At 41.5% G+C, this 15,721-nt stretch overlaps 1 protein-coding gene across 10 annotated transcripts in view; it reads left to right on the top strand.

Moving 5' to 3' along the window:
* Nucleotides 1-1,945: 1,945 nt before the first annotated feature.
* Nucleotides 1,946-15,721, top strand: part of LOC131258258 (uncharacterized) — a 62,119-nt gene continuing 48,343 nt past the window's right edge. For 6 of the 10 annotated variants that reach the window (XR_009178024.1, XM_058259452.1, XM_058259448.1 and 3 more), the window contains exon 1: nucleotides 1,946-2,651. Coding sequence is in view for 9 of the 10 variants with exons in the window: in XM_058259452.1 (XP_058115435.1) it covers nucleotides 2,099-2,650 (552 nt within the window). In the remaining variant the exon portion in view is untranslated. Of the gene's footprint in view, nucleotides 2,652-7,153; nucleotides 7,171-7,655; nucleotides 7,932-15,368; nucleotides 15,386-15,721 lie in introns of those variants that run through there. The other 4 variants (XM_058259451.1, XM_058259447.1, XM_058259449.1 and 1 more) reach the window with 4 other exon arrangements.

The raw sequence follows: 15,721 nt of genomic DNA on the forward strand, positions 1-15,721 counted from the left end.
TAGTAGATAGCTGGGTACTGGAGGGGTCAATACCCAATCCGATTCCCCGGCCTTCGGGCCTGTCACTGGGAAGCAGACTGGCTGGTGTACCTCACACCAGCTATATAGCTGCTGTGTTGGCGTTAGTAAGATTTGTGGGTTTTATTATGAGTTATGTATTATATCCAAACCGTCCATCCATTTGAGGAGCTTGTATTAAGGCTTGAGTCAAAAAATAAGTTACATAAAACTATCAAATGGACCACACTGCAAAAAGCAATAGGAGATTAAATGTCTACCATGGAAACCCTTTTTGAAGTTACAGAAGCTTCGGATCAATATGAATTTTTTTTTTTCCTCTTCATACATGTCTTTGTTACCTTATAAACAGATTGGATGGAAAATAAACATTATGGTGGGCCCTGTAAATTGCTTAATGGTAAAAATTATTGGATACGATTCATTTTTTTATTTTTTGCATAATGCTCTAAAATGATATCTAAAAATAAATTAATGGTGTAGATATAATAAATACACCACTGTAGGGCATGTAACTTTGATCTCCTTTCAACCGTTTGTACAACTCCACGATCGAGGAAAGTCGGTGCTCGTCTTCTCACGACACATGCCTACAGCATATGGCTGGTGTGTGGTACAACAGCTAATCCCCTTCCTGTTATTGGCAGGAACAGTCAAAATCGACAGGAGGCCAACGCCAGGCTCAGGTCATTGACAGCCCCTGCCGCCACCATCAACGGTCAACCTAAGCTTGGGTCAGCCTCACATTTTTCAGCCGAGCTCGACCCGACCTTACCCCAAAGTAACCCAGACAAAATACCAAGATGGGTTGTTTTTTATTTTTTATTTACACACGCACACACACCCCCACACACACACTGTGACACACGAACACACACCCACACACGCACGCCGTGGGATTTCACCACTGGTGGATACTCGAACCCCTGACCAGGTGTTCAAACTCCAGGAGTCTACCACCCGGGCAAGAGTAAGGACCCAACAGGATCAGTATTACTCTTGACAGGTCAGCGGATTTACTCAACTTAGCATTCTTGGTTCGGTTGTGGAACCGTGACCTTATGCACGCAGACAGATTTGCTGAAATGGCACAAACGTACAAAATCTTAGCTTTACATCCGGTGGGACAGAGTAACTAGATATTCTTCTGCCTCACAACTCTGGCTGTTTCTGTGGTGCTACAGTATATAACATGAACTGACAGTTAAAAAACATTTTTCCTAGCCGTCCATCTATTTTGCATCTCGTGGCCCACACCACTAGTGAAATGGCTGTATTTTAGGACCGAAGATTGAAATAGCTTAGCCTACCTAATGCATAGTTCTGATTATCCATACATTTGCCAAATTAGCATGTATGCGTGCGTGTCTGTTAGCAGGGCTCGCACACGCGTATGGTGTGGCAAGCCTCCGTGTATTATGGACCCCAATTGCCTGTGCCGCAGCCATCAGAAACTATGTAGGGCCCCTGTTATAAATCACTCCGTCCGTCATTTTCTCAAGATCAAAATATAACAGATATCCAAAGATCAGGTAGATAAAATTCTCGGGTGGGCCACACCGTACGTAACAAAGAGGATTGAATACCCACCATCAGAATTTTTATATCAGGATAATATTTGTGCCTACAGTTTATCTGAACGGTAATAACCCTACGAACGGTTTGGATGGAATATAAAAGTCATGGTAGGCTCCAGGAAGGTTCCAACGGTAGAAGATTCCATTATCACTGTTTCATGTGGTGTGGTCCACCAGAATTTCGTATCTATCTGTCTTCTGGACTCCTGTCCTATTGGGGAATTTAGAAACTGATGGACTGAATGGATTTATAACAGACATCTCCGTGGGCCCCACATACCTTCCGATCACCGGAACTTCCGGTGGCCAGGGGGCACAGGCAATTCTCCTTCGCATTTCTCGTCTGTTTTTCTCCGACTCTCAGCTACTCATTCTCGTCTGGAATCAGGCCGCCTCAAGCCTCTCTCCCTCTCACACACAACTGTACAGGAGAAGGGTGAAAAAACAGGTACTCGTCGGGACCACCGAAGTCTCGGTACTCTCATCTTCTTCCTTTCTCTACAATGTCGCAAGGCTACGCGGTCGAGCTCTACTTCGATCCCGCCCTTGAAAACCAGGTCTTGAAAGCATGGAACGTCCTGGCCCGTCGCCAGATCAGCACGCAGCTCATCGAGATGGAATCCAGACCGCACATCACTCTTCTATCGAGCCCCCTCCTAGATCCTCCCAAACTCCAATCCCTCATCAAGAACTTCGCTTCCAAGCAGGAGCCACTGCCCCTAACGCTCTCCTCAGTCGGCGCCTTCCCGTCCGACGACAACGTCCTCTTCCTCTCTCCGACTCCGTCCGTCGCCCTCCTCCAGCTCCACTCCCAGCTCTGCGACGTGCTTCGGAGGGAGGGCGTGGAGATCGGGGAGGAGTACCGGCCTGACACGTGGGTCCCGCACTGCTCGGTCGCGCAGGAGGTCCCGCGGAACCGGATGGCGGAGGCGTTCTGCATTCTCCGCGACCTGAAGCTGCCCGTCAGCGGGTATGCGATGGATGTGGGTTTGGTGGAGTTCTCGCCTGTTCGTGAGCTTTTCTCGTTTCCGCTAGGGAATGCATCCGAAGCATGAGGTAGATGCCCTGCCCGCCCTTCTTCTTTTTCGCTTTTTTTTTTTTTTCCATATGAATGTGCTGTATCCGTCCATGTGGTAGCTTGAAGGCTTATTAAGTATGCTTGGTTCTATTTATATAATTGTAATTGAATGGTGTTTAGTCTTCTGTTTGGTTGTTTTTCATGTTCGGAATTCGATATACAAGATGCAATTCCGGAAGTAGTTGCCAAACTGGAACTTTCAAATGCGTGTGATAGACATATCCATGTTGGTAAATTAATACTGAAAGGACTATGTGTTGTTTGGATGCCTGTAAAATGGGCTAGTGGGAAATGAAATACAAGTAAATGGATTGCAGGGAGTGTTTGGATGCTGAAAAATGCCTGTAAATGATTTCCAGGCTGTAAAGCATTTGCAGCTAATGAAAACCTGGTGGAAGGGAGTGATTTCATTTAACCTGTAAATGAAATTCAGCCTAACAGCTAGATTTTTTGAAATTGGCTATAAAGGGAGCATTGTAGCTCTCTTCTTCAGCATTTACAGGTTATCCAAAGACAGACAACTATTTACCTGCAAACATATTACAGCTTAAGGCCAAAGAAGACAGGCTGTAGACAGTTTACATCTGTAATTCAATTATCTGCATTTCATTTTCCACTTGCAAATTTTACAGGCATCCAAATGACCTCACTTCTATCATTTTAGATACGGCTTCCACTGGATGTTTTGGAAAAATTGGGTGGGTGGGATGGTTTTCTGGTGGTCTAATTCAGTATCCAGAATCTTCCACTTGTGATTTGAAATGTTTCACATATCTGTATAGGGTGGAAAATGTGGAGAAAATGGGATCCTGCGTAGTGTTGTTCCTGAAACCCTTGCAACCCCAAGTTCACAGCAGAACGGATAACCATCCTATCTGTTTGCTTATGTACACATCCAAATGCAACCTAATATTCGAATGAACATGGCTTTATGCTTTTCGGTCTGAAGATGAACATTTGATGAGGAATATTGATGCCAAACATCATTGTCATCATCATCATCCGAACATTTCTCCCAGCAATTTGGGGTTCAAATCATATATAGGCAGAAGTTTTATGGTTGGCTGCCCACCTGACATCAACCTTCCTCTTTTACCTGGTCCATGGAACTGGCGGCAGAGGGTGACATTGACAACAGGGTGCCACCCAGTGTTAACCCACAGCCCAACTATTAACTTACCACCCCAAGGGCAAGCAAGTAGAGTTCATGGACATAACATTGAGGAAGGGCACACACAAATTGTTTATTCTATAATTAAGAAGAATAAAATAGAATAAGAAACGGAAGTTACAAGAATGCCAATCTATTGCGAAGACAGCAAACATATTCAAGCAAGCTGAGTTCATGGACATAACATCCCAAGGGCAAACACAAATTGTTTATTCTATAATTAAGAAGAATAAATAGAATAAGAAACGGAAAGTTACAAGAATGCCAATCTATTGCGAAGACGAGAAGAATATTCAAGCAAGCTGTTGGCTTCTCTCTGTGTGACAGTTCACTTATTCGATTATGGGAGGACACTTGTGTGGGAAGAGACCATCATGCGCTGTATTTTCTAGGTTGGCTAGGCTTGTTCCAGGGCCGAACATTTCTGTATCCTGATGCTACTCTATTTTGGGTAGCCAACCACTGTGGTCTCCCTAGCCACAAGAATCTCATGGAGCAGGAATTGGAATATGTGATTAGGCTACTCTTGCTTCTTCACAGTCATCGGCCTTAATGTTTAGATAGAGACTCCTAGGTTTGGAAATGGGAAAAATCCGGTAGATTCTGGGTTCGCTCTTTCCATGGAGTGATTTGTTTTATGGAGCCTTGATTGCGAAAAACTCCTACCAAATCCATTTCGTCATATAGGGGTTTTCAAAGGTTATCGCATTTGCTTGGTTGGTGAGCAAGAGAGGGGTCCTAATGTTGGATAATCTCCAAAAAAGACTCATGGTTATCCCAAATGTTTGTGTATTGTGCATGTGGAAGGGGAGATGGTTTACCATGTTTTTAGCATTGTGCTTTAGCTAGAGCGGCCTGGGAGTGCTTTTTTGGTCTACTCTGTTGTTGTTGGGTGATGCTTGACTCGATTGAGGCATTCTTTTATGCTTGGCATGGATGAGGTGATGGTCACATAGGGAGAATACTGTGGAAGCTCTCTCTGTTAGCAGGTTATGGGCTATTTGGAGGGAATGGAATATAGTATTTCGGAACCGAAACAATGAGCCGGAGGAGGTCTTTAGAAGGGTGATGTTGAATGTTTGGAGTGGACCTCCTCTATCCAGGGCCTCTCCTCTTGAGCTTTCGCTACTTTCTTGTTTTGGTTTTTGTCTTCTTGTTTTGGTTTTTGTCTTGTATGCTTGGTGTATTTATCTCATCTATGCTTTTCTAATAAAATTCAGTTATCTTAAAAATAAAAAAGAAAGCAAAAAGAAGGCCATCAGGAAATTAACTAGGATTCTGCAGTCGTAAAACATATAAAAGAGAGGGTTTTCTTTAGCGGTGTATGTCAGTAGCTGTATACCCAAGACTTTCAAATGATAATGGGTTTGTAAACAAGTTTCAGATTCACAATTAGGGATAATTTGTTAAAGTCTATAGGAGTATTTGTGTGAAAAGGACGGATTATGGCTTTCTTCCTACTTCACAGGCCAATAATGAAGTTTTCTTTAGCCATTTCCAGGATTTACATCTGACAGCCAATTGACTGCTAAAGAAATGGCCTCATCGACCCAATAAATGGCAAGATTGCGTGAAGGGCCCTTTTCTCTAAAAATGGAGATACCCTTACAGATGTGCCCATAAATAAGCAGATTGGAACTTTGTTTGGGGCCATTTTCATTCTCGGTGCATAACATTGTTAACATACATGGTTAAAGTTAAGAAGCCCATCTGTTTATTAAATACAATGAGAGAAAGCTAGCATGTGACTACAAGGAATGTTTCTCCAAACTATAAAGAATGTTAGTGTATAGTGTATGTGGTTAGTGATGCATTTGCACATTTTCCTCTTCTCCTGCGGTGTACTATAGAGAATGCACACTTTCCCAAACTCTCCTCCTCTCTCAATCTTCTCTTCTTTTCTTCACATTATAATCATCGAACCATTCTCTACTTGGTATCAGAGCATAGATCCAGGCATTCCGCATCCAACAGATTGAGAGGCGAAACGTCACCTTGCTGACGTCAGCGTTGGGTTTGATAGATCTTGATTTTAAAAGATTTGTCATGATTTTTTGGACCTCCTTTCGTGGTATTTTGGGTGAAATAGAGAAATTCGAAAATCGGGCCCATCTTCCGTTTTTCTTCGATCTACCTCAAATCGGTAAGCTTTTCTTTGATTTCTTTGTTCAAGATGGACCGAAATCTTCCTCCCAAGCTACTCATGGAGGATTTTTTAAAACTAAGATCCATGTTTGAGAGGGTTTTAAGCTCAAATGGACGTGCGGTTGGGCCGTTTTTGACTGAGTTTCCTGTTATTTTGGATGATTGCTATTTGTTTGAGGTTTATCTCTTATTACCTTTAAGGATCGAGTGAGATAGAGTTCTTTGAATCAATCCTTCTTGGCATAGAGTCTCTTTTGGCATAGGTTTATCTCTCTTGGACTCTCCTATGGCTAACAAATGACCCTCGTTTCTTGGCATAGGGTCTCTTGAATCCAACCCCTTGCAGATTACTTCCACTAAGTTGAATGGTGATAACTATCTTCAATGGGCACAATCTGTAAAAGTGTTCTTAGGAGCTCGTGAAAAGTTGTTGTATATTTTGGATGATCCCCCAATCTCTACAGATGTTACCTACAAGTCTTGGACAAAGGAGAATTATCAAGTTATTGTATGGTTGTTGAATAGTATGGATTCCTCAATTAGCCACTCTATAATCTTTTTATCATTGGCTAAAGGCATTTGGGATACGCTTCATGATATGTTCTCAGAATCTCAGAATTTTTCACAGGTATTTCAGCTTATTCAAGAAATTGGTCGGTTCTAACAAAACTCAAGATCATTAAAAGATTACTATTCGAAGCTTCGGGGTATGTGGGATGAGTTGGACCTGTATTAGCCTCTTCCTTCCAAATGTAAAGAGGATCATGAACATGCCCATAAGTAGTGAGATGATATTCGTATCATGCAATTCCTAGCTGGGTTGAATTCCGATTATCTTCATGTTCGAGATCAGGTTGTTATGCAGGATGAAGACAATATATGTTATGTGTCAGCGTGCTACTGTCTTTACTCTTCCTTCTCATTCATTTGTGCCACTAGAGCGTTCGGCACATCTTGCTGGCGATCAATTCTCTCTTGGCCTTCGGGTACCATCCTTAAGTTTAGGGCACATTTCTGGTTTTGGTGGTTGTGGTAGGCGAGGGCGATCATAGTCATGGCGGTCGTACTCTTCGTGGTCGTGGTGGACGTGGATGAGGACGTGATAATTCCCGTCTTTGTTCACATTTCGGTGGAACTAATCACACCATTGATTATTGCTGGCAGCTCCATGGTCGTCCTATGTATGCCGCTGCTTTTGTTGCATCCATAGTTGCTCCTGAGACAATCTTCTACCCCGACAACTGATCGGTCTACTTCAGGGGAGTCTCTTATCATTTCTCGGGCTGCATATGATGCCCTTATGCGGGTTCACGTTCGTGATATTCCTGAGCCATCTCACATAGCTTCGGCCTAGTCAGGTATTGCTCTTCTTGCGTCATCCTCTCCTACCTCCTGGGTCATAGACTCTGGAGCTTCCTCCCATATGACTAGTAAGTCTCAATTCTTTTCCTCTTATTCTTATTCTCTTCACACTCGGTGTGACACAATCGCAGATGAAACTCAAACTCCCATCACTGGGATTGGTTCCATCCCCCTTTCTTCTTCCTTGTTTTTGTCCTTAGTCTTGCATGTGCCTCGTTTTCCATTAAACTTATTGTCTGTTAGCTCTCTTATTAAATCATTAAATTGTTCCATTACCTTCTTCCCTTCTTATTGTTTGTTTCAGGACCTATAGACGAAGAGGTGATTGGTGGGGGCATGAGCGAGGAGGCGTTTATCTTCTCGATGATACACCAGTTGCCGCTTCTAATGCCTTTTCTCTGGATCGAGAGTCCATGACTTGGTGGTACTGCCGCTTACGCCACCCATCAATAGCTAGATTAAGAATTTTGTTTCCCTCCTTATTTGTCACTAAACTGTTATACCATGATATTTGTGAATTGTCTACATCGTGCTACGTTTCTTCCTAGCTCTTCTGGGAGGAAATCTCAACCTTTTGTTCTGGTTCACTTAGACGTCTGGGGACCAGCTCTGGTTACCTCCACTTTTGAATCTAGATATTTTGTTACCTTTATTAATGATTATTCACGAATGACTTGGATTTATCATTTGAAATCTAAAAGTGAAGTATTTGATGCGTTTAAAGTATTTTATCATGAAGTGTGCACTTAATTTCAATGTTCCATTAAAATCCTCCATTCTGATAATTTGTTTTGGGGGGGATACATGTCTACTGCCTTTCTGTCATTCTTGCAGGAACATGGTATTTTGTCTAGGACTCGCACACCTCAGGAAAATGGTATTGCAGAACGGAAAAATCGTTATCTTCTTGAAGTTGCTCGCACCCTTTTGCTTGTATGTACCTACCTAAGCATTTTTGAGGTGATGCTCTTCTAACTGCTACTTTTCTTATTATCGTATACCCTCCCGTATCCTGTCTCACAAATCTTCATTTACTATATTATATCCTCATGATAATCCATTTTCTTTACCACCTAAAGTTTTTGATTGCACATGCTTTATTCAAATTTTGGATGGAAATAATGATAAATTTAGCTTCAGGGTAATTAAATGTGTTTTTTTAGGGTATACTCGGAGTCAGAAAGGGTATAAATGTTTTGACCCATTGACTCGTAAGAAATATGTTTCTGCCGATGTAACCTTCTTTGAGGATTTTTTTTTCTCAACTTTAGGACGATCCCTCTGTGATCCTCTTACAAGTCAGGGGTAGTATGACTCTTATCCTCTTCCTCTTTCCACTAGTGATCATGGAGAAACTCCTCTCCGCTCCGTTCAGCATCCTGTTAGTGATTTGGGTGACCTTAAGCCTCTGTGGGTGTATCATCGTCGAGATAAATCTTCACCTGCTCAGCCATCCACCCTTCCGCTTACTTTGGATGGTAGTTCAGGTGACTCTCCTACTTAAAGTTTAGATCTCCCTATTGCCTTGTGCAAAGGATCACGATCTTGTACTCAACACCCCATTAGTAATTTCGTTTCATATGATCATCTTTCACCGTCTTTTCAGTCGTTTGTAGCTTCCATTTCATCATAGACTATTCCTCGCTCTCTCTCACATGCTCTTCGGTTTCCTGACTGGACGATACCGATGATAGAAGAAATGTTTTTTCTTGAGAAAAATCATACTTGGGACCTTGTGCCACTTCCTTTAGGGCATAAACCTGTTGGATGTCGATGGGTTTATACGATCAAGTTTCTTCCAAATGGCTCCATTGATCGCTATAAAGCCCGTCTTGTTGTTAAGGGTTACACACAGACTCATGGTGTGGATTACTTCGAGGCATTTTCTCCGGTGGCTAAGCTTAATTCGATTCGTGTTATGATCTCCTTGGCCGTTAATTTATCATGGCCTTTGTTTTAACTTGATGTTAAGGATCCATTTCTCCATGGGGATCTTACAGAGGAAGTCTACATGCATCAACCTCCTAGCTTTGTTGCTTCTCATAACCCTGCACTTGTTTGTCGGTTGAAGAAGGCTCTTTACAGACTCAAACAATCCCCATGTGCATGGTTCGAAAAATTCAGTCAGGCTCTCTTGGAGTTTGGCTTTGTTCGTAGTTATGCCGATCATTCTCTCTTTATATGTCGTCGATCGACGGGCATCATTGTTCTCATTGTCTATGTGGATGATATTGTTCTGTTTGGTAGTGATTCTGTTGGAATGAGGGAGGTCAAAGTATTTTTAAAGACCAAGTTTGAGATCAAGCATCTTGGTCGTCTTCGCTACTCCTTGGAATTGAAGCTGGTCGCTCATCATTCGGATTGGTCTTGTCACAACGAAAATATGCTCTCGATCTTCTCATGGAGACTGGCATGTTAGGGTGCAAGCCTGCTACCACTCTCATGGATACTTCGCAGAAGCTTCGACCAGATGATGGTGCTCTCCTTACTGATCTCGGGATGTATCGACGATTTATAGGCCGACTTATTTACCTGACTATCACTCGCCCAAATCTCTCATTTGTGGTGGGCGTTGTTAGCCAATTCATGCAAGCTCCCCGTACTTCCCATCTCACGGCTGTTTATTGCATAATTCGATATCTAAAATCAGCTTTGGGTCTTGTCCTCTGCTTTCAGTTACATGGTCATCTTCGTCTTTCTGGCTATTCCGATGCTGATTGTGCAGGTAGTACTTATGATCGCCGCTCTACATCCGACTTCTGTACCTTCCTAGGTGGCAATCTTATAACATGGAAGAGCAAAAAACAACCGGTTGTTGCTTGGTCCTTGGCTGAAGCAGAATATCGTGCTATAACTCATGCGACGTGTGAGATCGTGTGGCTTCGCAACCTTCTTGAAGAACTTGACTATCCTCCTTTGGATCTTTTTCCTCTTCATTGTGACAACCAAGTGGCCATCCATATTGCTCGTAACTTGGTTTTCCACGAGCGAACCAAGCATATTGAGGTCGATTGTCGCTTTATTTGGGAGAAAGTAGCTTCTAAGGAAATCGTCACCCCTTTTGTTCGATCTGGGGATCAACTTGCTGATATTCTTACAAAGTCCTTGAGTCGAGATGCTTTTCATCGTGTTCGTGACAAGTTGGGCATGATTAACATCTATGCTCCAACTTGAGGGGGAGTATAGAGAATGTTAGTATATAGTGTATGTGGTTAGTGGTCCATTTGCACACTTTCCTCTTCTCCTGCGGTGTACTATATGCTCTATTATAATAAAATATTGTGTGTTTGGGCAAGCAAGCCTAACACAACATCTTTCCCAAACTCTCGTTCTTTTCTCTCAATCTTCTCCTCTTTTCTTCACATTATAATCATCAAACCATTTTTTACTCTAGCCACATGCTAGCCTCCTCTTTAATGAGAGGAAGCCCATTGCATTAAGCTAGTAAAAGATTTCCTTATATCAAGCTACGAGGAAAGCTTCTCCAATAAGATATTCCACAAAACAAGCCAAATGAGTTCTACGAATATTTAATGTTTCTAAGCAACCTACCTATTTTATTTTACCTTTAGAAGTTAAAGTTTCACATACTAATATTGATGGCATCCCTGTTTTCAAGAATATATTTAGGAATTCTAGAAGAACGATAATTACATAAATTATGCATGCTAATTGCAACGTTGAGATGGATGAGTGGCAAGATGAGGAAGGATATAATTAATTCATTTGAGGGAACTTAGGAGTAGCACCAATAGGCAATAAGATGAGGGAAAGTAGACTTAGATGGGGACGAAGAACTGCGCTGGTTAGACGGAGTGAGTTGGTATAGGTTGAAGGCTCTTAAAGGACAAGGGGAAGGCCCAAAAGAACATGGGTGGAGTTAGTAACAAAAGACTTGATGACCTATGGTCTAATTGAAGTTATGGCCCTTCATACAATGGAATGGTAGAACAAGATTCATATAGCTGACCCAAATTAATTGGGATAAGACTTAGATGATGATGATGATGATGATGAACTCTGAATATGTTAAATATGGTAACCATCCTCCAAGTTTTAGTTTTTGAAGGGTAATGTATAAATTTTATTCAAAAGAAGCTAGAAAACATACAAGCCATGCTAAAGAACCAGAATGGATTAGTTAAACCGAGAATAGAGCCTGCAACTGAAACATCTACATTGCAGCAATTAGATGCCCATTCCATAATATCTCTTCTCACTTTCCAAAAGGATTACTCCTTGTTGCGGAAACATCTTGAATTCCTCTCCCCCCATATGATCCAAAGAAATGCTAGCAAAGATAAATGCCACAAAATCCTAGAGGTCTTAGGAAAGTGAACCTTGTGCCACATCCTGAATGGTATTTCAACTGAGGAAGGCATTACCCAGTCTAAGCCCAAAGACTTGAGCAGTTGAGACTATAAATGCCAAACAAAACTACAATGAATGAATAAATGATCAACTGACTCGGCATCTAACACAGACAAAAGACACGTTCGGGAGAATCATAGCCCTCTTCTGAAGGTTGTTGACTGTGAGGATATGCTTTTGGCTACCTAACCATGCAAAGGATGCAACCTTGGGAGGAGTACCGCAATACCAAAAAACATGGAAATACTCATCTCTGCTTGATGATGATGGAGGCTGAATCTTCTGATAGAAGGACTTAACAGAGAACGAGCCCGAGGAAGAGGCACTCCAATATAGACGATCTAGGAAATTCGAAGGAGACACATTATGAAGATGCTCCAATAACCTTGTGAACTCCTCCACCTCTTCATCTTCCAAGTTTTTGCATTTACTTGGTGTGGAATTATTGGAATATGCAACAATGTGAAGGATATGATAGAGGCCAGATCACTTATGCAATATACTTGGGGAAAAGTTACTCTCCACTCAAACTATAGCCTTAGTAATTCAGAGGATTATGACATGGCCAGTGTTTGCCAGCCCCCTCCACGCATCGCATACTTTATTTGACTTGCTTCCAAACATTTTCATTCTCCTCGTGGAATTGGATTCTCGTGGTAGGAGCTCTGGCATAAGCATTATTGTTATAGGCTACTGTCTTCCTGCAAGTGGAGGGAATCTTCCTAGGGATCCAATATGGAAGCCAAACTCATTGATTGTAATAAACCCATGTAATAGACTATTAGATATCACTTGATTGTAATTGACATAATAGTCTGTTACATTGCATCTGCGGGAGTTTTGTTCTCTCATTGTTGGTCCCCAGCCCGGATAAAGGAGGGGGGTTGCGTCAGGTTGGTGGCTGGTGTCAAATTTATGCCATGGCAATCATCATGAATCTGAACAATATGATGATGATCTAGTTTGGATGCGGCAACACCTCATACCTCACAAAATCAGATTTGATCTCAAATGAAGCGGTTAAAGGCTGTTTGCTCTTCTTTTGTTTTATTTTCTGATTAGTAGGGATGGAACTTGTTTACTTTATTATTATTATTTTTTAAATCAAAATTATAAATTTAGATACGAAAACTGCTAGTTGAATCCACTGTTAAAGACACCCATAAAGGCTAATTCCCAGATTAGCTAAAGCCTGGTCAACTGCTGGATTTGTGATAAGTATGGAACACTTTGACTTGGGAATTCCCTCCAAGAATATCAGAAATGAAGTTAAACACCTCCCCTCCTCGCCTAGGCAGTCTATGCATAGGATTAACCACTGAATTTACATTAAGGGAGTTACCTTCAGTCAAAGATACAATTTAGCGGATGAGCTCTGGAAATATCTAAGGCTTTGCCCAATCACTTATGCTGCAGTAACAAATCAGATGTTGCAGCAACAAATAAGATGTTTGTAGCACACTAGTAAGGCTGGTATCATCTTCCGTGGAATTATCTGCATGTTAGCAATTATCAGGGAAAAGAATGTCAAACTGCCTTGTATTTTTCTTTTAGCACAAACAAATAGTCATGGTCAAGAAAATCCCTAGTTGTAATTTTGATGATATAACTAAATCGTATGTATCTCTAAGCTGCAATTCAATGTTGAGAATGGGTTACTGGTGGTTGCCTTTTGAGATGTGGTGTGTGTTTACATTTGAGTTTATAACGGGTCAAAGGGGTCTTTGAATTGCTGGTGACAGAGAGGAATGCCATTCGGCATGTAGGCCATTTATCACCAGATTTGTGCGAACTGTATAAGGATTATTTTTTCCTTCTTTTTTCTTTATTATTTTTCCCTTGTTGAACACCCTCATAAGCTACCAGAGGCTAAGGCACCAACATCCAGATTTTCCAACGACCACTCTAGGTAAAGAGGCTTGCCACCATGGAAATAGGTGATTAAGTTTCAAATGACAATATATTCAATATAAAACCTAGCCATAAGAGGATTTATGGAATGGAAAAAACCCCAAAAGAGGCCATATTGGATATGTGTCCAGTCACACACACAACACACCAACAGTTTGTGCAAACCCATTATTGATTCGAGCAATTCCATCTTTGTTTAAGAAAATACTTTTAAGTTTTGAATCTCTGCACTGTGATGTAGAGTCAGCTTAATCAGGAAATATGCCTCATTAGCAACCTTGTATTTAAATATTCGTTTGAATTTGTGGATAGGGGTTGGGAAGGGGATGTCTCTGTCCATGGATCTTTAAATCCCAGGCATGGACTTCAATGGATGTTATGTGTTTGGATGCATGAATAGGGGGTCCGCGGATGTTGAGATTTTGTGTTTGAATGACACCTCCTAGAAGTCCTTTTCTTGAAGAGTGTACCACAGGAATGTATATTGAAGAGGTGAGCTGTGGCACATGTGTCAACATGACACACATGCACGAGATCTCCACGAAATAATTGGGTCCTAAAATGTGAACATGCTTTCTCACAAACTCCAAGCCATGTACCATTATTTTGCATTTGCTGGAGTGTTGTTGTGACATAAATGTGGAGTAGACTGCAATTTTTGTGAAATCTTTTGTCCATGAACGACTGCATTTTGGCCTACCACATGCTCACAACAATATTCAATTTTTTGTTGGGCTGGGGCCCTGCAAAATCAATATTTTGAATAGGCCCAGCCCAACCAGTTTAAAATCTGGGTCAGAGGCCTGTCCATTGCCAGGCATTTTTTCATGTGGAAACACTTGTCGAACTCTGTATTCAGTGGCAGTAGCATGCAACCCTAGACATGGGCATCTTTGTATCAAGGGCAGCATTCCATGCATCTGAACTATGGCTCTGAATATTGGTATTGCGGCTTGTATTGGTCCGAGCTGAAAACAATTCGATAAGGGTGTGTGCGTGCGTGTATGTGACCGTACTTTAATTGTCTGTTACGGGGCCTAGTTGAACATAAATCAACCATGATTTGGTGAATTAGGGCACATTATATTGAAATACAAAAGAAAGAAAGAAACAAAAAAAAAACGAGATGAGAACCTGAAAAAATAGAGTGAAGGTTTAATGTTTCTCATAATGGGCCCATTACTCGTCAATTTGTCGAATCCCACTAAAATCTTTTGTTTTGATCCCCAAAATAGGCCTAGATCTAGTTTAAAATGACTTTCTAAGCTTCCTATATGGTTTAAATGAAAAAAATAAGAGAAAAAATGACTGAAAAATTGAAAAACAATTCAAAAGGTCCTTTATGGGCGTATAGGCCCATATATGTCTGTTACAGCCGTATCGGACCTGTATGGTGCTGCTACGCCCCATGTTGGCTGATTTGGGTTGATATTGCGCATCTTTATTAGGGATGGCCCACTCTGACTTGGCCCTATATCGCCTATCCTATTAGGCCGATATGGATACAATATGGCCAATCAGCCGATACGATACCCATATTCAAAACTGTGATCCTAACAACCCTTACAAGTATTTTCTTCCCTATAGATGTTAATGCACCTATTGTCTTCAATAGAAGCCTGGTTTAGGAGCCATTTCCTTGCTCCCTGATAGTGCTAAAAATCAGATATGGCTGATCCGCACAATAGCAAGAAATCCTAGGTTCGAGGACCAAAGTGCTGAACTTGTGAAACAGGGCTCTCGGAGATTGTTTGAACGCACAGCTTTTTGAAGGCGACAAACGAGGCATTTCTCCCCCTTATAAGTCAGGAAGAGGAATCATATAGATCTCTTCAAGGTTTATCACTATGAAGAAATGCGTTCTTGATGTTATGCAGGCAAATTCAAATTTCTAGCAAGAGGAATGGGACTCTGATAGAACTGAGCTTAGTGACTGGACTAAATGTTTCCAGATGGCTGATTCCATAAGTCTGAGGGTATCCTTTTGCAATCAGTCTTGCTTTATAATGAGCTCTACTTACATTAGGATGCTTTTTGAAAGCAAACAACCATTTGCACCCCACTGGATTCTTCCCTTCATGTAACTTG

This window comes from Magnolia sinica, chromosome 10 (genome assembly GCF_029962835.1).
Source record: "Magnolia sinica isolate HGM2019 chromosome 10, MsV1, whole genome shotgun sequence".
Taxonomy (NCBI): Eukaryota; Viridiplantae; Streptophyta; class Magnoliopsida; order Magnoliales; family Magnoliaceae; genus Magnolia; species Magnolia sinica.